General features: G+C 55.3%; 1 protein-coding gene across 1 annotated transcript in view; it reads right to left on the reverse strand.

Moving 5' to 3' along the window:
- The window catches only part of LOC139229626 (histone-lysine N-methyltransferase EHMT2-like), a 151,925-nt gene that overhangs the window by 81,699 nt on the left and 45,618 nt on the right, over positions 1–24,608 (reverse strand). The window contains 6 exon segments of the mRNA XM_070861136.1: positions 1,589–1,734; positions 5,959–6,063; positions 18,035–18,079; positions 19,866–19,983; positions 22,610–22,626; positions 22,629–22,695. Of these exon segments, the coding sequence (XP_070717237.1) occupies positions 1,589–1,734; positions 5,959–6,063; positions 18,035–18,079; positions 19,866–19,983; positions 22,610–22,626; positions 22,629–22,695 (498 nt within the window).

Below are 24,608 nucleotides of genomic sequence, written 5' to 3' on the forward strand. Positions count from 1 at the left end.
CTCACCCCTCCCCCATCGAAGCCCATCCCTCTCACCCCCTCCCCCCATCGAAGCCCATCCCTCTCACACCCCCTCCCCATCGAAGCCCATCCCTCTCACACCCCCCTCCCCCCATCGAAGACCATCCCTCTCACACCCCCCTCCCCCATCGAAGCCCATCCCTCTCACCCCTCCCCCCATCGAAGCCCATCCCTCCTGTCCCCTAACCCTCCCATCACCCTTTTTGCTTCTGCTCCCTTCTCTGGGAGATTGTTTTGAACCTTCATCACTTGAGTAAAGGAATTGCTCCCAACAATGCAATGTTTGCTGATTTTATCTTCCTTACACCGACTTACTCCTGACTTACTTTGAAGTAATGAAATTGATTTACCTTATCTGTAACATTCAATGCATAATCACCAATAAATATATACGAGTTAGCTGGCAGCACTCTGACCTGCTCAATATTATAACTTATCGAATAGAGCGCTGGTGTTACTAACACGGAATTAAATCCAGTGCTGCAAACAAGATTATCGTTAGTGCCACGGTAATCGTATTTAGAGCTTTATGACTATAAGCTTAAAGATGCTCTGAAGGAGAGGTTACCTCATTCAGGCATTTTCCTCCCTGCCTGTATCCTGGGTTGTCTCGTATCTCAAACCATCTCCAGAGGCAGCCAGGGAATCACCCCAAAGCCCACCAATGATGCCTTGCTGAAGTCCATCACCAGGAGGTCCCCAACAGAAACCAAATAGCCGCGGCTCAATGGGTAGCCCTCTCGTCTCGGAGTCAGAAGATTGTGGGTTCATATCCTGCTCCACGAGCCTCAAACACATAATCTAGGCTGACACTCCGAGGGCAGTGCTGAGGGAGCGCCGCACTGTCGGAGGGGCGGTACTGAGGGAGCACCGCACTGTCGGAGGGGCGGTACTGAGGGAGCGCCGCACTGTCGGAGGGGCAGTACTGAGGGAGCACCGCACTGTCGGAGGGGCGGTACTGAGGGAGCGCCGCACTGTCGGAGGGGCAGTACTGAGGGAGCGCCGCACTGTCGGAGGGGCAGTACTGAGGGAGCGCCGCACTGTCGGAGGGGCGGTACTGAGGGAGCGCCGCACTGTCGGAGGGGCGGTACTGAGGGAGCGCCGCACTGTCGGAGGGGCGGTACTGAGGGAGCGCCGCACTGTCGGGGACAGTACTGAGGGAGCGCCGCACTGTCGGAGGGGCGGTACTGAGGGAGCGCCGCACTGTCGGAGGGGCGGTACTGAGGGAGCGCCGCACTGTCTCGTCCGAAAGACTGACCCTCCGACAGTGTGGCGCTCCCTCAGTACTGTCCCCAACAGTGCGGCGCTCCCTCAGCACCGCCCCTCCGACAGCGCAGTGCGGCGCTCCCTCAGCAGCGCACTGGGAGTGCCAGCCTGGATTGATGTGCTGAAGTCCCTTGGAGTGAGACTCGAACCCATGACCTCCTGACTCAGAGGTGAGGGTGCACGGCTCGCTCTGCAGGGGGGGGGGGGATTAGCGGGGAAGGTTAAGTGTTGCCGCCCCGCGCCGCGCGGGGGGGCTCAGCGGGCAGGGTCAAGGGTCGCCGGCGATGCCCCCTCGCACCTACCTGCCCATCGGTGCTCTCGGTTGCCATGCACGTGTTGTTGGAGAGCTCGGTGATGCGGTCAATCTTCGGTGCCTCCATCCGGCAGCTGCACAGTGGCAGTTCCTCAAACTTGTCCGTCTCCATGGAGCTCGCGTCGTTGGAGACCCCTGGGTGGGGGGGGGGGGAGGGGAGGGTCGAGAGGGAGAGAGTTAGTCCTCGGGCAGTGCCACCTCTTCTAACTCGAATTGTGCTGCGGGCGGAGAGAACAATGCAGACTGGAGGATCCAGGGCTGTTCTCCTGAGAACGGAGAAGGTTAAGGGGAGAATTACAATAATCTGTAGCGCCGTTAACATAGTGAAACGCCCCAAGGGGCTTCACAGGAGTGTGAGCCAGATAGAGAAATGTGACAGTGAGCCACACAACTAGCGCAGTAGCAGGCCAGGTGGATAAGGTGGTTCAGAAGACATACGGAATGCTTGCCTTTATCGGCCGGGGTATAGATTATAAGAACAGAGGGATGTTATGCTTAAATTGTATAATACTTTGGTTGGGCCACAGCTGGAGTACTGCGTGCAGTTCTGGTCGCCCTATTATAGGAGGGACGTGATTGCAGTAGAGGGGGTGCAGAGGAGATTTGCCAGGAATTTACTGCCTGGAATGGAGAATCTTAGTTATGAGGACAGATTGGATAGGCTGGGTTTGTTCTCATTGGAACAGAGGAGGTTGAGAGGAGACCTCATTGAGGTGTACAAAATATTGAGGGGCCTGGACATAGTGGATAGTAAGGGCCTGTTTCCATTGGTGGTGGGGTCTATAACGAGGGGGCATAGACTTAAGGTGGTTGGTGGAAGGTTTAGAGGGGATTTGAGGGGTGGGGGGCTTCTTTACACAGAGGGTTGTGGGGATCTGGAACTCGCTGCCTGGAAGAGTGGTGGATGCAGAAACCCTCACCACTTTTAAGAGATGGTTGGATGGGCACTTAAAAAGTGCAGAAACCTGCAGGATTACGGACCTAGAGCTGGTAATTGGGATTAGACTGGATGACCTTTTGTTGGACGGTGCAGATATAATGTTAAATACTGCAGGGAATAGAATACGGCCAGGGTGGTCTCCTGGGCTAGTTTCGGTCGCCTGGATGGGTCGGAGAGGAATTTTCCCAGATTTTTTTCTCCCTAAATTGTTCTGGGTTTTTATCTGTTTTTTGCCTCTCCCAGGAGATCACATGTCTCCGGTTGGGGCAGAGTGTAGAATGTTTCAGTAAAAGGGATGTCGCAGTTGTGTGAGGCGGACTGGTTGGGCTGGGTTCTCTTTGCCTTTCCGTCATTGTTCATAGGTTTATATGTAACCTTCAGGGCTGCTGACCGAGGACCGTGCGGCTCTTTGTCGGCCAGCGCGGACACGATGGGCCGAAATGGCCATCTTCTGGCGCTGTGAGTTTCTATGTTTCTATGTGACCAAAATCTTGGTCAAACAGTTAGGTTTTAAGGAGCATCTTAAAGGAGGAAAGTGGAACTGAGTACATGAACGGATCAGCCACGATCGTATTAAATGGTGGAGCAGGCTCGAGGGGCCAAATGGCCTACTCCTGCTCCTATTTCTTATGTGGATGTGGTGTATTTGGACTTTCAAAAGGCTTTTGACAAGGTCCCACACAAGAGATTGTTGTGCAAAATTAAAGTACATGGTATTGGGGGTAATGTACTGATGTGGATAGAGAACTGGTTGGCAGACAGGAAGCAGAGAGTCGGGATAAACGGGTCCTTTTCAGAATGGCAGGCAGTGACTAGTGGGGTGCCGCAGGGCTCAGTGCTGGGACCCCAGCTGTTTACAATATACATCAATGATTTGGATGATGGAATTGAGTGTAATATCTCCAAGTTTGCAGATGACACTAAACTGGGTGGCGGTGTGAGCTGTGAGGGGGATGCTAAGAGGCTGCAGGGTGATTTGGATAGGTTAGGTGAGTGGGCAAATGCATGGCAGATGCAGTATAATGTGAATAAATGTGAGGTTATCCACTTTGGGGGCAAAAACAGGAAGGCAGAATATTATCTGAATGGGGGCAGATTAGGAAAAGGGGAGGTGCAACGAGACCTGGGTGTCATGGTACATCAGTCATTGAAAGTTGGCATGCAGATACAGCAGGCGGTGAAGAAGGCAAATGGCATTTTGGCCTTCATAGCTAGGGGATTTGAGTATAGGAGCAGGGAGGTCTTACTGCAGTTGTACAGGGCCTTAGTGAGGCCTCACCTGGAATATTGTGTTCAGTTTTGGTCTCCTAATCTGAGGAAGGACATTCTTGCTATTGAGGGAGTGCAGCGAAGGTTCACCAAACTGATTCCTGGGATGGCAGGACTGACATATGAGGAGAGACTGGATCGACTGGGCCTGCATTCACTGGAGTTTAGAAGGATGAGAGGGAATCTCATCGAAACATATAAAATTCTGACGGGACGGGACAGGTTAGATGCGGGTGGAATGTTCCCGATGTTGGGGAAATTCAGAACCAGGGGACATTGTCTAAGGATAAGGGGTAAGCCATTTAGGACCGAGATGAGGAGAAACTTCTTCACTCGGAGAGTTGTTAACCTGTGGAATTCCCTGCCGCAGAGAGTTGTTGATGCCAGTTCATTGGATATATTCAAGAGGGAGTTAGATATGGCCCTTACGGCTAAAGGGATCAAGGGGTCTGGAGAGAAAGCAGGAAAGGGGTACTGAGGTGAATGATCAGCCATGATCTTATTGAATGGTGGTGCAGGCTCGAAGGGCCGAATGGCCTACTCCTGCACCTATTTTCTATGTTTCTTATGAAAGAGAGGTAGAGAGGTGGAGAGGTTTAGGGAGGGAGTTCCAGAGCTTGGGGCCCAGGCAGCTGAAGGCACGGCCACCGATGGTGGAGCGATTATAATCAGGGATGGTCAGGAGGGCAGAATTAGAGGAGCGCAGACATCTCGGGGGGATTGTGGGGCTGGAGGAGATTACAGAGATAGGGAGGGGTGAGGCCATAGAGGGTAAACAAGGATGAGAATTTTGAAATCGAGGCATTGCTTAACCGGGAGCCAAAGTGGGTCAGCGAGCACAGGGGGTGATGGGTGAGCGGGACTCGGTGCGAGATAGGACACGGGCTGCCAAGTGTTGGATCACCTCTGGTTTACGGAGAGTAGAATGTGGGAGGCCAGCCAGGAGTGCGTTGGAATAGTCAAGTCTGGAGGTAACAAAGGCGTGGATGAGGGTTTCAACAGCGAATGAGCTGAGGCAAGGGGCGGAGACGGGCGATGTTACGGAGATGGAAATAGAGGGTCTTCGTTATGCTGTGGATATGTGGTCGGAAACCCATTTATGGGTCAGATATGACACCAAGGTTGCAAACAGAGATGTTCAAAATCATGAAGGATTTTGATAAAGGAGTAAATAAGGAGAAAGTTTTTCCATTCGTAACCAGAGGACACAGATTTAAGGTATTTGGCAAAAGAAACAGAGGGGGAAGAGGAAGATAACTTTATTTGTAACCCGAGATATGATGATCTGGAATGCACTGACTGATGTAACTTTTAAAAGGCAATTGAATAAATAGCTGAAGGGGAAACGTTCACAGCGCTGTGAGGAAAGTGGGCGGGGGAGTGGGGCTAATGCGCTCTTTCAAAGACCCAACACAGGCACAATGGGCCATTCCCTGCTGTATCATTCGATGATTCTGTTGGGGGGGGGGGGCGAGAAAGAGAGCAAAGGAGAAGGGGGAAAGAGAGGAGGGAGAGGAAAACGGAGGGGAGGGGAGAGGGCAAAGGAGGGGAAGGAAAGGGAGGGGAGAGGGAGAGAGGGAGGGAGAGAAGGAGGTGGGGAGGGAGGGAGAGGAGGTGAGGGCAGTGAGGGCAGAGGGAGTGTGAGGAGGGAGAGAGGGAGTACCGAGGGGAGAGGGAGGCGAGGGGAGACTGATTGGAGGGAGTGGAGGTGTGGGAAGAGAGAGGGGTGGGGATACGGAGGGAAGACTTATGCTAGGGGAAGGAAGATGGAGGGGAGGGGGATGTGAGGGGAGAGGGAGTGAGGGGGGGGGGGGAGAAAACAGGGAAGGAGGGGAGCGAGTGAGGGAAAGAAGACAGAAAATGCTGGCTCTGTGTGAGAACTATTTCTTGCTTCGTGCGGTGGTATTGGGCTGGTTTCTTGGTCCGATGTTGGAGCCAGTTCACCAACGGCAAAAGACTGTTTCACAGCACAGACAGAGTAGAGGCACAGTCTATCCAGCAGCTGGACCAAGGCTGGGATCCAGGGACCCTGGGCCTTCCTGCTGTGGAGTTAGGACCCGAGAGGTCAAAGGGCAGTGCGGTACCCGCTCCCCCCCTCCAATGGGCAATGCTGAAAGAGGTTTGAGATGCAGTATAAGCGGACCACGTACCTGTGGGCTGCGGGGATAGACTGCTCTCGTTGGGGAGCTCCAGGGACCCCAAGGGGACCTCCGTGTACTCGCTCTGAGAATAGTTTCCTCCGGTAGAATTCATCACTGCCCGAGCGCAAGGGAAACAGAAGGACACACTGGTCAGTGTCGAGGCAATCGTTAAAACACCCCAACCTCCTCTCCGACTGTTTCACTCAAACCACATCGGGGCTCAACACTGGGGTCCTGGTCAACCCGGAACTCAAACCCCATCGCCAAGGCAATGTACTGCGGCAACACCTCATTCCCCCATCCCGCTGAAACCCTCACAAGAACATACATAAGAAATAGGAGCAGGAGTGGGCCATTCGGCCTCTCGAGCCTGCTCCGCCATTCAATAAGATCATGGCTGATCTTTGACCTCAACTCCACTTTCCTGCACTGTCCCCATATCCCTTGATTCCCTTAATATCCAAAAATCTAGCGATCTCGGTCTTGAATACACTCAACGACTGAGCCTCCACAGCTCTCTGGAGTAGAGAATTCCAAAGATTCACCACCCTCTGAGTGAAGGAATTTCTCCTCATCTCAGTCCGAAATGGCCGACCCCTGAGTCTGAGACTGTGACCCCTGGTTCTAGACTCCCCAACCCGGTAAGAAACATCCTCCCTGTATCTACCCTGTCATGCCCATGTAAGAATTTTGCATGTTTCATTGAGATGACCTCTCATTCTCCTAAACTCGAGAATACAGGCCTAGTCGACCCAATCTCTCCTCATAGGACAATCCCCCCATCCCAGGAATCAGTCTGGTGAACCTTCGTTGCACTCCTTCTGCGGCAAGTATATCCTTCCTTGGGTAAGGAGACCAAAACTGTGCACAATACTCCAGGTGCGGTCTCACCAGGGCCCGATATAATTGCAATAAGACGTCTTTACTCTTATACTCAAATCCTCTTGTAATAAAGGCCAACGTACCATTTGAGTTTAGGAGCAGGGAGGTCTTACTGCGGTTGTACAGGGCCTTGGTGAGGCCTCATCTGGAATATTGTGTTCAGTTTTGGTCTCCTAATCTGAGGAAGGACGTTCTTGCTATTGAGGGAGCGCAGCGAAGGTTCACCAGACTGATTCCCGGGATGGCTGGACTGACATATGATGAGAGACTGGATCAACTGGGCCTTTATACACTGGAGTTTAGAAGGATGAGAGGGGATCTCATAGAAACGTCTAAGATTCTGACGGGACTGGACAGGTTAGATGCGGGAAGAATGTTCCCGATGTTGGGGAAGTCCAGAGCCAGGGGACAAGTCTAAGGATAAGGGGTAAGCCATTTAGGACTGAGATGAGGAGAAACTTCTTCACTCAGAGAGTTGTTAACCTGTGGAATTCCCTGCCGCAGAGAGTTGTTGATGCCAGTTCACTGGATATATTCAAGAGGGAGTTAGATACGGCCCTTACGGCTAAAGGCATTAAGGGGTATGGAGAGAAAGCAGGAAAGGGGTACTGAGGTGAATGATCAGCCATGATCATATTGAATGGTGGTGCAGGCTCGAAGGGCCGAATGGCCTACTCCTGCACCTATTTTCTATATTTCTTAATTGCTTGCTGTACCTGCATGTTAACTTTCAGTGATTCGTGTACAAGGACACCCAGGTCCCCCAGAACACCAGCATTTCACAATCTCTCGCCATTTAAAAAAAATACTCGGCTTTTCTATTTTACCAACCAAAGTGGCCCAAAACTCATTTCCTCAACACCCAATTGCTAAAACAATCTTCACAAGGCAGTCTCCCTCCCTGTGCTGTGTACAGTTCTGGGCAACACATCTTCCGAAAAGGATATATTATCGCAGTTAGGGGTACGGGAGCAGAGTGGTTATGTTACCGGACTAGTAATCCAGAGGCCTGGACTCAGGATCCGGAGACACCAGTTCAAATCCCACCACGGCAGCTGGGGAATTTAGATTCAGTCAGTTAAATATATCGGGAATAAAAAGCGAATGTCAGTAACGGTGGCCATGAAACTGTTGGATTGTCATTAAAAACCCATCCGGTTCACCAATGTCCTTTTGAGAAGGAAATCTGCCACCCTTACCCGGTCTGGCCGATATGTGACACAGCAAGGTGGTTGGCTCCGAGGGGAAAAGGAGTGAGTCGCGGCAAGTGGTCCCTGGACGGTGTGTCGGCTGCGACCTGCGAGAGATCATCAGCGACAGGTCGGGGCCACAAAAGGAGCGGCGAGCAGCGTACCGCTGCAAGGTACAACGCGAGCTGGCGTAGGAGGGCGACGGCAGCCGAGAGTGACGTCATCAAAGTCCAGGTCGGTGATTGGAGCGTGGGCAGGTACAGCAGGAGCGGCGAGAGACTGTAGAGGGGCGCGAGTCCGGGGCCCAGGAGGGGGGGGCGAGAGTCCGGGGCCCAGGAGGGGGGGCGAGAGTCCGGGGCCCAGGAGGGGGGGCGAGAGTCTGGGGACCAGGAGGGGGGGCGAGAGTCCGGGGACCAGGAGGGAGGGCGAGAGTCCGGGGACCAGGAGGGGGGGGGCGAGAGTCCGGGGCCCAGGAGGGGGGCGAGAGTCTGGGGACCAGGAGGGGGGGCGAGAGTCCGGGGACCAGGAGGGGGGGCGAGAGTCCGGGGGCCCAGGAGGGGACACGAGTCCGGGGGCCCAGGAGGGGACGCGAGTCCGGGGGCCCAGGAGGGGACGCGAGTCCGGGGGCCCAGGAGGGGACGCGAGTCCGGGGGCCCAGGAGGGGACGCGAGTCCGGGGGCCCAGGAGGGGACGCGAGTCCGGGGGCCCAGGAGGGGACGCGAGAGTCCGGGGGCCCAGGAGGGGGACGCGAGTCCGGGGGCCCAGGGGCAGCACGGGCCCAGCCCACACTGCGATATGTGAGCTCACTAGGTCCGTGCAGCAGAGCAGGTCTCCAGCCGTCCTGGTTAACCCTTGCTACTGGACCAAGACCTAGCTCTGTCAAGCCCGTGTGGTGGCTGATGTGCAACGGCCACCACACGTAAAAAAAATCCAGGCACAGACATCTTCCACCCGGCAATATGTCGTTCAGGACCTGGAATATCGGGCCCTCCATTGAAACATCTGGGAACTCATCCCTTTTTGGCGTGGAAGCAAGTCTTCCTCGTTTCAAGAGACTGCCTGCGACAATGACTCTTAACTGCTCTTTAAGAAGATGGCTCACCACCACCTTCTCGAGGGGCAATTAGGGATGGGCAATAAATGCCGGCCTGGCCAGCGACGCCCACAGCCAATGAATTAATAAAAGAAAGTATTGGCCTTTGCAAGGAGTGCAGCATAGATTCAGCAGAAAGTTACCAGGGCCACAAGGGTCAAATTATGAGGAGAGCTGACATAAACATGGCTGGTATTACCTGGAATACAGACGGTTAAAGGGGTGATTTGATTCAGGCTTTTAGGATATTGATAGGAAGAGAGAGAAACCTTTCCCTCTGGTGGGAAAGTCTCGGACAAGGGGACATAACCGTAAAGGCCATGCAGGAGAGACTTTAGGGGCCCTCATTTCCAGCAAAGGCTGCTAGGAATGAGGGCCCCTCGCCCACAGAAACCAGTAGATGCCGGCTCAATTAATCCGTTAAATCTGAGATCGACAAGAGGTATGCTAGACAAGGGTATATAGGGATATGGAGCCAAGGCTGTTAAAAGATGGAGATAGGATACAGATCCGTCATGGTCGCATTGTATAGAGGAACAGGCTCAAGGGGCTGAATGGCCTCATAGAATAGAATCATAGAAAATTACAACATAGGAAGCCATTCGGCCTATCGTGTCCGCACTGGCCGACCAAGAGCTAGCCAGCCTTGTCCCACTTTCCCGCTCTGGGTCCGTAGCCCTGTGGGTTACGGCACATCCAAGTACTTTTTAAATGAGGGTTTCTGCCTCTACCACCCTTTCAGGCAGTGAGTTCCAGACCCCCACCACCCGCTGGGTGAAACATTTCCCCTCAAATCTCCTCTGAACCTCCTACCAATTACTTCAAATCCATGCCCCCTGGTTGTTGACCCCTCTGCTGAGGGGAATAGGTCCGTCCTATCCACTCTATCCAGGGCCCCTCATAATTTTATACACCGCAATTAAATCTCCACTCAGCCTCCTCTATTCCAAGGAAAACAACCCCGGCCTATTCAATCTGTCCTCATCGCTAAAGTTTGCCAGTCCTGGCAACATCCTCGTAAAACTCTTTTGTACCCTTTCCAGTGCAATCGCATCTTTCCTGTAATGCGGTGACCAGAACTGCACGCAGTACTCCAGCTGTGGCCTAACCAGTGTTGTATATAGTTCAAGCATAATTGGACATTAAGCGAATCAAGGGATAAGAACATAAGAAATAGGAGCAGGAGTAGGCCATACGGCCCCTCGAGCCTGCTCCGCCATTTAATACGATCATGGCTGATCCGATCATGGACTCAGTTCCACTTCCCTGCCCGCTCCCCATAACCCCTTATCGTTTAAGAAACTGTCTATTTCTGTCTTAAATTTATTCAATGTCCCAGCTTCCACAGCTCTCTGAAGCAGCGAATTCCACAAATCCACAACCCTGAGAGAAGAAATTTCTGAGAGACTGGATCAACTGGGCCTGTATTCACTGGAGTTTAGAAGGATGAGAGGGGATCTCATAGAAACATATAAGATTCTGATGGGACGGGATAGATGCGGGAAGAATGTTCCCGATGTTGGGGAAGTCCAGAACCAGAGGTCACAGTCTTAGGATAAGGGGTAGACCATTTAGGACTGAGATGAGGAGAAACTTCTTCACTCAGAGAGTTGTTAACCTGTGGAATTCTCTACCGCAGAGAGTTGTTGATGTCAGTTCATTGGATATATCCAAGAGGGAGTTAGATATGGCCCTTATGGCTAAAGGGATCAAGGGGTATGGAGAGAAAGCAGGAAAGGGATACTGAGGTGAATGATCAGCCATGATCAGATTGAATGGTGGTGCAGGCTCGAAGGGCCGAATGGCCTACTCCTGCACCTATTTTCTATGTTTCCCCTCATCTCAGTTTTAAATGGGCGGCCCCTTATTCTAAGATTTTGTGTAAGGACTGAAAGCATTGAACCCCCAGGATTTATTGGACATTGCGTTTAATATTTTTCTCACTGCAGAAAGAAAACTGGAAGCTGTTTGTGGGAGGGGCCCAGGTGGGGCGCCATGTTGGACTTAGAATGATGGGCAGGGAGCCTGGAATGACAAAGGCCAACATAAGGCAGGAGGTGGGCTAATGGGAGTCCATTGTTTGGCAAGGTGACCTCGTCAATCGGTGATTACCTGGATCAGTTACCAGAACAATGAAGAGCCATTAAGCCCAGACTGCCGAGAAGCGAAAACTGGACTCAAAGACAGGAAGCCTCAAAAACAAGGAACTTTATTGGGTAAAAGCAGAAGACACACCCTCAGGAAGCCTCGAAACAAAGGCCAAAGGAAGACACATCCACAGGAAGCCTCAACTGCAATGACCCAGGAAGGGCAAAAACTTGGGATATAAAAGCCATGCCATGTGGACACATCTCTCTCTGGTCTCGCTCCGACAAGAATCCAACCCTCCGTATTGTGACGGAGGGAAGAAAGCAGGAGAGACACCTGTTCATCGGAAGAAGCAGCGAGTAAGTCAGTGAAATCGCTGAGCATTTCTGCACACACATCGTTTAAGATCACAGCCACGGTGTGAGGGGGTATCGTGCGTTCTCCCAACCAAATTCTGAGGGGTTTACAGGGGAGGTGTTTTAGACGTTGGGGTACTTCGCGATAGGGGCCTGTTAGGCAGGCCACACTGTGTATTGTACTGCATTTGTTTGCTTTACACACCAGGGTGTGTGTGGTTTTACTGGGTGCAGGTCTGTGTTTAGCTCCAATAAAGCATTGCCGCTTGAGACCGAGGTATTTGTCCGTGACTCATTCATCTGCTCAGTCCAGTAATCACTCCCAGGTCGAGAACTAGTGTAACGTGGGAGTGCGTCGAAAACACCCAAGGGAACACCCACTTACAGAATTGGTGACCCGCGGCAGGACCTGGGTGTGCTGAACAGAGAGTTATGGAGGATGTTAAGGCCCCCCAAGAGATCAGCAATGGGGGCCGAGGAGTTCCTCATACGGCAGTCGGTACAGGTCGACTACATCGGGCCATTGCCCACCGCGAAAGGGGCTCACGAGTACTGTTTTGGTCCAAGTGGACGTCTTCCCGAAGCGGGTTGAAGGCTTCCCTTGCCGATCAGCCACAGCGTTGGCGACGGCAAGGATCCTGGTGAGGGAAGTGTTCTCGAGGTGGGGACTGCCGCAGATCGCGGAGTCCAACCAGGGGAGCCACTTCACAGGGCAGGTCGTGCAGGCTACCTTGAAAGTGCGAGAGATAGAAGGGAGATGGGCATGTGGCTCACGACCCACAGTCATCAGGGGGTTGGGGAGCGACTTAATCGGACCATCGAAGGAAACAGAGGACAGTCCCCGAAAAAGTGGGTTGAGATCCCGCCGTTTGTCCTGATGGGGGTTCCGAGCCAGCCCCTCCAGAAGGCACAGGGTATTCCCCGCACGAGCTCATGACTGGTCGGGTCATGCGCACGCCCACCCGTGTCCTGGCGCCGGTTCTCACAGCGGGGCAGGCGAGAGGGGTAAACCGGGACAAGTTTGTCAAGAACCTGTTCCAGCGCTTGAAACAGATTGACTGTCAAGCTGCCAGCAACATGGGGAAGCAGCGCGGGAGAAATCGGTTGTTGCTCGAGCCCCGGAGGACCCACGAGTGGAAGGTCGGGGGTCAGGCCATGGTCCGCAATTGCGCTCGGGCGGGCACGTGTGAGCCTTTGTACATGGGACCCGACAGCATCGTAGATAAGGCCAGTCCCCCATGGTGTACGCCGTTAAGCTTCTGAAGCGCACAAAGTGGTTCCATGTGAACCAGTGCAAGTCGTTTAACCCGGGGGGGGGGGGGGGGGGAGAGCGAGAAACAGAAAGCACCACCAAGGCGCTGTTCAACAGCAGGTCTTCCTCCCATAGTTTGGGACAGTGAGGAGCCCGTGGTGGTGGTGGTTCGGAGCAGTAGCAGGACCCCATGGCCGTGGTCGCCTCCTAACACACCGCCGAGGAGCTGTACAAGGCCCGGGGTGGTAGAGACCGAGTGGGGCCACCCAGGGACAGCTGGCGGTGTGCACAGTTTCCTGCTCAGTTTCGTGTTTTCACAGAGTGCGCTTTTGACGAAGACAGACCCCTCTCTCAGAAAGGTTGTCGTTTCTCTGTATCTTCACAGGAAGCCGAGAGAAAGGTGGAGACAACCCTGGTAATCGTTCTCTGGAGCTTGGCCGGAACAGGGTACAGCAGGAAGGGGGGGAGGGCGCGAGTTGTCCTTCCTCTGCGGATGTACTGGGTGGGGGGGCGGGTGGGGGGAACGGACCCACCATGACACAGGGGGGGGGTAAGGACAGGGGACACGACACGGACGGGATGGCAGGCGACTTCCACCAGGGAAGGTGGCCGGGGATCGAATTCGACGAAATACTCCAGCCACGCCGGGTTCACGTAACGGGGAGACTTCCATACCGTGTCCCAGACCGAAGGTCACAGCCACAAGGGTTAGGGGTGACCGAGGGCAAGCCGCGTATGCTCGAAGTGCAAGGGACACATTCCCCTGGGATGGCGGTGGTGGTGGTGGCGGCTCAGGAAATTGAGTCAGGACACGAGGAACCAGACAGCGGACTGGGGAACGACACACACCGACAGATCACGGGGTCAAAAGGGGGGGGGGGGAGTGGAAAGCATGCTGGGACAAGTGGTGAAAGGAGGAACGGGAATGCGTGTGCATATGTGGGGGTCGGAGCGGATCTGCCCAGCGGGCGTGTCGATTGCCTTTTCGAGGCAGCGGCAGGACGCCGGGGCTGGGATCAGATGGGATCGGAGTATGGACCCCTGCGTGGGCCCAGACCCTGCCAACACACTAAGTGCCAGTGAACTTGCAGCACACAAGAGGGAGCCCCCGTGCCCACAGCCCCACCGGTACAGGCGGCAGAAGTTAGGTGTTCAGCCACCACGCCAGGCCCAGGGACTGGTTCAGTTTTAGGCCCGGCCGGAAAGGTTTTATTCCAAGGGGGTGCGCAACGCGGTCGCGTCAGTCATTTTAAACCTAACCGGGCGGGGCACAGCTGCCCCAGGGGTGCCCAAAAGAAACTGAGCAGCTGAACGAGGCGCTCGGTGAGGAAACGTTCCGCCAGTTCTTCGAACTCAAGTTGCGGGGATGTGAGTCGGGAAAGATTGTACGATATGGGAGTGTACGATAACGTTAGCCCGGGGAGGCAGAGGCCAGGGGTGCTCGATGATGTCTCGGCGGCGTTGAGCGCGGGTACCTCTCGCGTCAACAGTATGGGTGACGTGCAGCTGCCAATTGGCTAAGATCATGCGTAACTGACCTGACAGGGGAGTAACCATGACCCCAAAGTGGTTCTCCCTGGATCAGGAAGGTGGTTCTCCTATGCTTTTTGGAAATAGGAGGTGGGTGGGGGGCCTGACCCATCCACCTCCATGGCACGAACCTGGTATTGCAGTACTTCCAGGAACGGTGCAGTGGCTCTCGGCCTTTTGGCTAAGAGCATTGGCGCAGAGTGATCCTTGATGTGTGCAAGGTGACCTCTGGCGTTTGTGATCTGACAAAGAATTGGAAAGATTGGCTACGAATTAAAAAAATAAATAAATAAAGGACCATCTGTGGAAAATCCTGGGGAAGGGGACGCGATGGTCGGGTCGGAGTTAGAGGAGGACCAGGCAATGACTGTCCCTTTAAAGGAGGTTACCGCAGAGCTGGAGACACACGCAAAGACTGTAACTGCATTAATACGGGAGGATTGGAATGCCTCAGTGCAGGCAGTACAAAACAAATTGTGTGTATTATAAGGGAAACCACTTACATATGCCCCCTAGTTCTAGTCTCCCCCATCAGTGGAAACATCCTCTCTGCATCCACCTTATCAAGCCCCCTCATTATCTGATACGTTTCAATATCACCTCTCATTCTTCTGAATTCCAATGAGTAGAGGCCCAAACTCCTCAACCTTTCCTCATAAGTCAACGCCCTCATCTCCAGAATCAACCGAGTGAACCTTCTCTGAACTGCCTCCAAAGCAAGTATGTCCTTTCGTAAATGTGGAAACCAAAACTGCACGCAGTACTCCAGGTGTGGCCTCACCAATACCCTGTATAACTGTAGCAAGACTTCCCTGCTTTTATACTCCATCCCCTTTGCAATAAAGGCCAAGATTCCATTGGCCTTCCTGATCACTTGCTGTACCTGCATACTAACCTTTTGTGTTTCATGCACAAGTACCCCCAGGTCCCGCTGTACTGCAGCATTTTGCAATCTTTCTCCATTTAAATAATAACTTGCTCTTTGATTTTTTTTCTGCAAAAGTGCATGACCTCACACTTTCCAACATTATACTCCATCTGCCAAATTTTTGCCCACTCACTGAGCCTGTCTATGTCCTTTTGCAGATTTTTTGTGTCCTCCTCACACATTGCTTTTCCTCCCATCTTTGTATCATCAGCAAACTTTGCTACGTTACACTCAGTCCCTTCTTCCAAGTCGTTAATATAGATTGTAAATAGTTGGGGACCCAGCACTGATCCCTGCGGCACCCCACTAGTTACTGATTGCCAACCAGAGAATGAACCATTTATCCCGACTCTCTGTTTTCTGTTCGTTAGTCAATCCTCTATCCATGCTAATATATTACCCCCAACCCCGTGAACTTTTATCTTGTGCAGTAACCTTTTATGTGGCACCTTGTCAAATGCCTTCTGGAAATCCAACTACACCACATCCTCTGGTTCCCCTTTATCCACCCTGTTCATTACATCCTCAAAGAATTCCAGCAAATTTGTCAAACATGACCTCTCCTTCATAAATCCATGCTGACTCTATCTGACCGAATTTTGCTTCGGATGTGGGGATAGTGTGAGAAAGTGGCGGTGAGCTGAAGATCAGCTCATTGAATGGCGGAGCAGGCTCAAGGGGCCGTATGGCCAACTCTCGTTCCCAATTCTTATGTTCCCTGCACTCTGTATTCTATGGCTCGGCTTATACAGGAAAGCATTCCGCTTGCTTTTTTAACCACCTTATCGACCTGTCCTGCTACCTTTAAGGATATCTGTGGACATGCACTCCAAGGTCCCTGTGTTCCTCCACACCTCCCAGTCATTGTGTACTCCCTTGCCTCGTTGCCCCTCCCCCAAATGCATTACCCCACACTTTTTTCTTCCTTCTGGTCCTGCACAAATGGCCAAAATTCCCTGCCGGCCACGAAGGTCTCTCTCACCCCCCCACCGCTGCCCCTCATCTCCCAACCCACCAGGTTCACAATCCCTCCGTGGCCTTCTCCCAAGCTGCTGCAATGCCACCTTCGCCTGCTCTGGGGCGACTGCACATCGCTCCTGGCTATCCTCACTTGCTGAAGGCCTTTCATCTAGACCCCCACCAACTGGAACCCCGCCCCCGGTCACCTTTCCGAAATTCTTTAATGCAAGGGGGATGGAGTACAAAAGTAGGGGCTATAAAAGCGGGGAAGTCCTGCTACAACTGTACAGGGTGTTGGTGAGGCCACACCTGGAGTACTGCGCGCAGTTTTGGTCTCCGTATTTAAGGATCATCATCGTCATCATCATAGGCAGTCCCTCGGAATCGAGGAAGACTTGCTTCCACTCCTGAACGGAGCTCTTTGGTGGCTGAACAGCCCAATACAAGAGCCACAGAACCTGCCACAGGTGGGACAGATATTCGTCAAGAGAAGAGGGGAGTGGGACTGGTTTGCCGCACGCTCCTTCCGCTGCCTGCGCCTGTCCACTTCATGCTCTCGGCGACGAGACTCGAGGTGCTCAACGCCCTCCCGGATGCACTTCCTCCACTGAGGGCGGACTGGTCTTTGGCCCAGGGACTCCCAGGTGTCGGTGGGGATGTTGCACTTTATCAGGGAGGCTTCGAGGGTGTCCCTTGAAACGTTTCCTCTGTCCACCTTTGGCTCGTTTGCCGGGAAGGATCTCCGCATAGAGCGCTTGCTTTGGGAGTCTCGTGTCGGGCATGCGGACTAAGTGGCCTGCCCAGCGAAGCTGATCGAGTGTGGTCAGTGCTTCAATGCTGGGGATGTTAGCCTGGGCGAGGACACTGATGTTGGTGCGTCTGTCCTCCCAGGACATTTGCAGGATCTTGCGGAGACATCGTTGGTGGTATTTCTCCAGCGACTTGAGGTGCCTTCTGTACATGGTCCATGTCTCTGATCCATACAAGAGGGCGGGTATTACTACAGCCCTGTAGACCATGAGTCTGGTGGTAGCTTTGAGGGCCTGGTCTTCAAACACTCTTTTCCTCAGGCAGCCGAGGCTGCACTGCCAGCGATGTTGAATCTCCGCATCAAAAGTATGTTGGCCTTTATTACAAGAGGATTTGAGTATAAGAGTAAAGACGTCTTACTGCAATTATATAGGGCCTTGGTGAGACCTCACCTGGAGTATTGTGTGCAGTTTTGGTCTCCTTACCTAAGGATATAGTTGGCATCGAGGGAGTGCAGCGAAGGTTCACCAGACTGATTCCTGGGATGGGGGGATTGTCCTATGAGGAGAGATCGAGTAGACTAGGCATATATTCTCCAGAATTTGGGGAGCGGGAGGGTGGGCCAATTAATTCAACGTCAGACTGATGTAATCCCCGCAGACGAGGAATAGAGAGTGCTTTCCCAGAGCCTTAATTGGGCCTCAGGCCGTCTCGCCAGAGTGCCGGGACACCCTCACTTCCCTTCCCTTTCCTTCCCACAGCCTCGCCAACTCAGAAACCCGTCGCCCTCCTCCCGAATCACAGACAGCTCCGTAAAGCAAGTGGGTTGACATAAAAAGGGGCCAAGGCTCCCGGCTCCCTTCGCAGTGTGGACGGTTATAGAGAGGAGACGTTGATCGCGGCAGTGGGAGCTCGAGTAGACAGGAAAGCTCTCCTCCTGGCCCAGGCCCTCCCTCTCTCGCAGCCCCCCACCCACCCACCCTCCAGGCTGCCGGAGTGCGCAAGAGCGGTGAGGGGGAAGAGGAGGCCCAAACAGCGAACGATCGTGTTCAGTACCTTCTTTCAGTTTGGTGAAACCAGCGGCCGTCTGTCCCACTGAAACTAACGGAAAAGAGGCAAATCAGTCGACGGAGAGACGGAGAATGAGTTCAAGCGCGCACGGCAATCTGTCCGATGGTTGTGTAAGGGCAGTGGGGACATACCCCACCGCGTACAGCGGGCGCGTAACGGTACTGGTACAATTCAGCACGCAAGATTCACCGGGTATAGACAGGTACAACAGCCCCAGGTCAGGAATCCGCGGGACCGAGTCCGTTCCGGTTTGGGGTTTGTTTTCCCTCCCCGGATTTCAGACAAGAAAATCCAAACCCGGAATCCTCGACCGAATCCGTGTCGGGTTTTGAGCGGCCAGGTCCGAAATCGTGCAAAACCCAAAACGCGACACGGATTTGGTCAAGGATTCCTGATTTCAGACGAGAAACATAGAAAATAGGTGCAGGAGTGGGCCATTCGGCCCTTGGAGCCTGCACCGCCATTCAATATGATCATGGCTGAAATACGGAATGCTTGACCAATCCGTGCCGGGTTTTGCCTCGAAAATGGCCGGTTTTCAGACAATAATTCCGGATTCCGGATGACTCAGCGCAAAATGTCAGTTTTTTGGACAATTCAGGTCTCGGACAATAATCACGGACGGCTCCGTCGGCTGTGCACGAAACGTCGTGTTTTTTTTTGGACAATTCCGGTTTTCGGAGTTCCGAATTCGGGACCTTGCGGCTGTATGAGGCCACGCGGAACCCCACAGGCGGAAAGATCGCCGCTGCTGGCGATAGCTCCGCGGGCATCGATAGTGACTAGGGCCGTCGCACCGTGAGGCAGTGCTCCCCCCCCCGGGGGGAGGGGGTGGGGCAGAGCCCTGGCACCACCCACCAGCAGAGGCAGCGCGAGCGGGCGGAGAGACCCAGCTCGCACCTACGCCAGGCCCGCCCGTTCAGCTGGTTGGCAGAGCAGCGCCAGAGAGATACCACCAACGATGCCTCCGCAAGATCCAGCAAATCCCGGGGGCAGTCGGTGTGTCACTGGTGTTCCCAGGAGTTTGGGGGGGGGGGGGTGGGGGGAGATGGTGGACGGAGTGAGTGGGTGTGTCACTGCTGCCCCCCGGGAGTTTGGGGAGGGGGGGGGAAGTGAGTCGTTGTGTCACTGGTGTCCCCGGGAGTTTGGGGGGGGGGGGGGGAGATGGTGGACGGAGTGAGTGGGTGTGTCACTGCTGTCCCCGGGAGTTTGGGGGGGGGGGGGGGGGAGTTGGTGTGTCACTGGTGTCCCCGGGAGTTTGGGGGGAGGGGGGGGGGGGGGGGGGAGGGGGATGACGGAGTGAGTGGGTGTGTTACTGCTGCCCCCTGGGAGTTTGGGGGGAGGGGGGGGATGATGGACAGAGTGAGTGGGTGCGTCACTGCTGTCCCCGGGAGTTTGGGGGAGGGGGGGGGGGAAGGGAGATGACGGACAGTGAGTGGGTGTGTCACTGCTGTCCCCGGGAGTTTGGGGGGAGGGGGGGGGATGACGGACAGTGAGTGGGTGTGTCACTGCTGCCCCCCGGGAGTTTGGGGGGGGGGGGGGGGGGGGGATGACGGACAGTGAGTGGGTGTGTCACTGCTGCCCCCGGGAGTTTGGGGGGGGGGGGGGGGGGGGGGATGACGGACAGTGAGTGGGTGTGTCACTGCTGCCCCCCGGGAGTTTTGGGGGGGGGGGGGGGGGGGGATGACGGACAGTGAGTGGGTGTGTCACTGCTGTCCCCGGGAGGTTTCCCCCGCCGGTGACACAGAGCCCCTGCCGGTAAGCAGTGGACTCCCTGCGCTTGTCTCGGGGCTCTCGCGGCCGGACCCGGCCCTACCTGCCCCTTTGCCCGCCTTGATGCGGTCCTTCCGCCGTCGTTTGCGGGTGGGCTTGACCCACGGACTCTCGCTCTTCCATTTCTTCTTCCCTTTCCTCTTCTGGCTGGAGTTGGAGCTCTGCGGAGATCAGACAGCGGAGTGAGTCGCCGCCACACAGCCGTTGCCCGTTAGCTATTGTTGCTGCATGGGCTCGTTGCTTAGCAATTGTGAACTAGTTGGGTTATTAATACAGGTTTAACAAGCACACTACACATGACCACTTCAATCACCAGGCTCACAACGCCATACCTCATCGTGGATCCCCCGAACCCAACTGGCTGGGGTTTTATTGAGTCTTGTGAACATCATGTGACTGGCTAAGCCACTCCCCACTCAACAGCTCTACAACTATAACCTTAAATCAAGTGTCCTCTTTTGTAAGGGCATAAAAATCCACAAATTAACCGATGAGCATTATAGGGTACCTTGACAAATCAAATTAAATTCAAATTCTGTTCCCTGTTGAAATGATGCATTCCAGTCCCTCCGGCGCCCACCTCTGGCGGAAGGCCGCGAGCGTACCGGTGGACACCGCGTGCTCCACCTCCAGGGACACCCTGGCTCGGATGTAACCGCGGAAGAGAGGCAGGCAGTCGGGCTGAACGACCCCCTCAACCGCCCGCTGCCTGGACCGGCTGATGGCCCCCCTACGAGGAGGCCCTCCGATCTGCCCGCTCCCCTCCGCACAGGGGGCCCAAAGATCAGGAGTGTGGGACTGAAGCGCAGCCAGAATTTCAGGAGCAGCCCCTTCAAATATTGGAAGAGGGGCTGCAACCTCGCACACTGTACCTACAGGTGGAACACGGACTCCTCCAGACCGCAGAAATTACAGGCGGCCTGGGAGCCCGTGAACCGGCTTAAAAACCGATCGCAGGGGACTGCTCCGTGCACCACCCTCCAGGCCAAGTCCCCAATAAATAGGGGGAGGTCTCCCGCGTAGAGAGCACTCCACTGGGGAACCCCCCGCCTCCTCCAGATGGCAAGATGGTGCGCCATGGCGTGTCCCAAAGGCAAACGAGGGTGGCAACGTGGAGGGCAAAGTAACAGCTTTACAAACCCGCGAGCATGTTCACAGGTGCATACATTACAACTGTAAAGCGGGGACGGGGAGATCAAGTTACTGGCAGTCCCACACACAGCGCCAGGTAAGACACACAAGCACATCCTGCAATTCCTGCCGTCGGTGCGAGTTGGGACACGGGGCAGCGAGCACAGGGGGTGATGGGTGAGTGGGACTGGGTGTGAGTTAGGACACGGGTCAGTGAGCACAAGGGGTGATGAGTGAGTGGGACTGGGTGCGAGTTAGGACACGGGGTCAGTGAGCACAGGGGGCGATGGGTGAGTGCGACTGGGTGTGAGTTAGGACACGGGGCAGCGAGCACAGGGGGTGATGGGTGAGTGGGACTGGGTGTGAGTTAGGACACGGGTCAGTGAGCACAAGGGGTGATGAGTGAGTGGGACTGGGTGCGAGTTAGGACACGGGGTCAGTGAGCACAGGGGGTGATGGGTGAGCGGGACTCGGTGCGAGTTAGGACACGGGGTCAGTGAGCACAGGGGGTGATGGGTGAGTGGGACTGGGTGTGAGTTAGGACACGGGGCAGTGAGCACAGGGGGTGATGGGTGAGTGGGACTGGGTGCGAGTTAGGACACGGGGCCAGTGAGCACAGGGGGTAATGGGTGAGCGGGACTGGGTGCGAGTTAGGACACGGGGTCAGTGAGCACAGGGGGTGATGGGTGAGTGGGACTCGGTGTGAGTTAGGACACGGGGCAGTGAGCACAGGGGGTGATGGGTGAGTGGGACTGGGTGCGAGTTAGGACACGGGGCAGGTTTTGGGCACTTTCTCGCAGGGGGTAAAGAAAGATAGAGAAGGAAAAGGAGCCGTTGCAGATCGTCTCCATCTTCCACCAGGCGCTCCGAGGACAGAATATTCCGCCAACCAAGGAAAAGAAAGGCTTGCATTCCTATTGCGCATTTCCTGGCCGCAGGATGTCCCAAAGAGCCCAAGAGCCAGTGAACCACTCTTTAAGTGCGGTCACTTGTTGTAAGACCACACCTGGAATACTGCGTGCAGTTTTGGTTTCCATATTTACGAAAGGATATACTTGCTTTGGAGGCAGTTCAGAGAAGGTTCACTCGGTTGATTCCGGAGATGAGGGGGTTGACTTATGAGGAAAGGTTGAGGAGGTTGGGCCTCTACTCATTGGAATACAGAAGAATGAGAGGTGATCTTATCGAAACATATAATATTATGAGGGGGGCTTAACAAGTGGATGCAGAGAGGATGTTTCCACTGATGGGGGAGACTAGAACTAGGGGGCATGGTCTTAGAATAAGGGGCCACCCATTTAAAACTGAGATGAGAAGAAATTTCTTCTCTCAGAGGGTTGTAAATCTGTGGAATTCACTGCCCCAGAGCTGTGGAAGCCGGGACATTGAATAAATTTAAGACAGAGATAGACAGTTTATTAAACGATAAGGGGATAAGGGGTTATGGGGAGTGGGCAGGGAAGTGACCCGAGTCCATGATCGGATCAGCCATGACCGTATTAAATGGCGGAGCAGGCTCGAGGGGCCGTATGGCCGACTCCTGCTCCTATTTCTGATGTTCTTATGTAAATGACGCGATCTCCGCCCCAAGTTAAGAACACGACAGAACACCCGAAGTCAAGAGATTTGATACGCGGCAATGAAACAGGAACCTACCCTGTCGGAGAGGTTTCGGAACCTTCTAGCTCCTCCTCGTCATCCTCCACATCGCTCATTCGATCCTCTGCTGCATCCCCCTCGGTCTGGAAGAGGAAACAGTCTCAGGTTTTTCCAGTTCCTTTGTGTCGTCTGCTCACATCCATCCATCAAGCTCCCCTCCAGCCTGCTCTCCACTCCGCCATGGAGAGGTCATCCCCGCAACCACTCATTTCACTGCGGCACTCCCTCAGTACTGCCCCTCCGACAGTGCGGCACTCCCTCAGCACTGCCCCTCCGAGAGTGCGGCACTCCCTCAGCACTGCCCCTCCGACAGTGCGGCACTCCGTCAGTTACTGCCCCTCCGACAGTGCGAGCTCCCTCAGTACTGCCCCTCCGACAGTGCGGCGCTCCCTCAGTACTGCCCCTCCGACAGTGCGGCACTCCCTCAGCACTGCCCCTCCGAGAGTGCGGCGCTCCCTCAGTACTGCCCCTCCGATAGTGCGGCACTCCCTCAGCACTGCCCCTCCGAGAGTGCGGCGCTCCCTCAGTACTGCCGCTCCGACAGTGCGGCGCTCCCTCAATACTGCCCCTCCGACAGTGCGGCGCTCCCTCAATACTGCCCCTCCGACAGTGCGGCACTCCCTCAGCACTGCCCCTGCGACAGTACGGCACTCCCTCAGCACTGCCCCTCCGACAGTGCCGAGCTCCCTCAGTACTGCCCCTCTGACAGTGCGGCGCTCCCTCAGTACACCCCCTCCGACAGTGCGGCGCTCCCTCAGTACACCCCCTCCGACAGTGCGGCGCTCCCTCAGTACACCCCCTCCGACAGTGCGGCGCTCCCTCAGACACCCCTCCGACAGTGCGGCACTCCCTCAGTACTGCCCCTCCGACAGTGCGGCGCTCCCTCAGTACTGCCCCTCCGACAGTGCGGCGCTCCCTCAGTACTGCCCCTCCGACCAGTGCGAGGCTCCCTCAGTACCGCCCCTCCGACAGTGCGGCGCTCCCTCAGTACACCCCCTCCGACAGTGCGGCGCTCCCTCAGTACACCCCCTCCGACAGTGCGGCACTCCCTCAGTACCGCCCCTCCGACAGTGCGGCACTCCCTCAGTGCGGCACTCCCTCAGTACACCCCCCTCCGACAGTGCGGCGCTCCCTCAGTACCGCCCCTCCGACAGTACCGCGCTCCCTCAGTACACCCCCTCCGACAGTGCGGCGCTCCCTCAGTACACCCCCTCCGACAGTGCGGCGCTCCCTCAGTACACCCCCTCCGACAGTGCAGCGCTCCCTCAGTACTGCCCCTCCGACAGTGTGGCACTCCCTCAGTACTGCCCCTCCCGACACTGCGGCGCTCCCTCAGTACACCCCCCTCCGACAGTGCGGCGCTCCCTCAGTACTGCCCCTCCGACAGTGCGGCACTCCCTCAGTACTGCCCCTCCGACAGTGCGGCACTCCCCTCAGTACTGCCCCTCCGACAGTGCGGCACTCCCTCAGTACTGCCCCTCCGACAGTGCGGCGCTCCCTCAGTACACCCCCTCCGACAGTGCGGCGCTCCCTCAGTACTGCCCCTCCGACAGTGCGGCGCTCCCTCAGTACACCCCTCCGACAGTGCGGCGCTCCCTCAGTACTGCCCCTCCGACAGTGCGGCGCTCCCTCAGTACACCCCCTCCGACAGTACGGCGCTCCCTCAGTACACCCCCTCCGACAGTTACGGCGCTCCCTCAGGACTGCACTGGGCTGTCAGACTAGATTTTGTCTCTGGAGAGATGCTCAAACCCATGACCTCCTGACTCAAGGAGCGGGCGTACTACCCAACCCAGTGAGTCACAGCTGCCAGGTTTCGGCCCGGAGTTGACTTCCCGAATAACTGATGGAACTCATCACAGGAGAGGTTGCTGAAAATGGAGGTCGGGGAGATCTGGAATTGTGGCACAACTACTGCGAAGTCGGATGCACTGTTAGTAACAGGAGAACGGCGGGGGGTGCAGAGGAGCGCGCGGGGGGGGGCAGAGAGCGCGCG

The sequence above is a fragment of the Pristiophorus japonicus genome, chromosome 19 (assembly GCF_044704955.1).
Source record: "Pristiophorus japonicus isolate sPriJap1 chromosome 19, sPriJap1.hap1, whole genome shotgun sequence".
Taxonomy (NCBI): Eukaryota; Metazoa; Chordata; class Chondrichthyes; family Pristiophoridae; genus Pristiophorus; species Pristiophorus japonicus.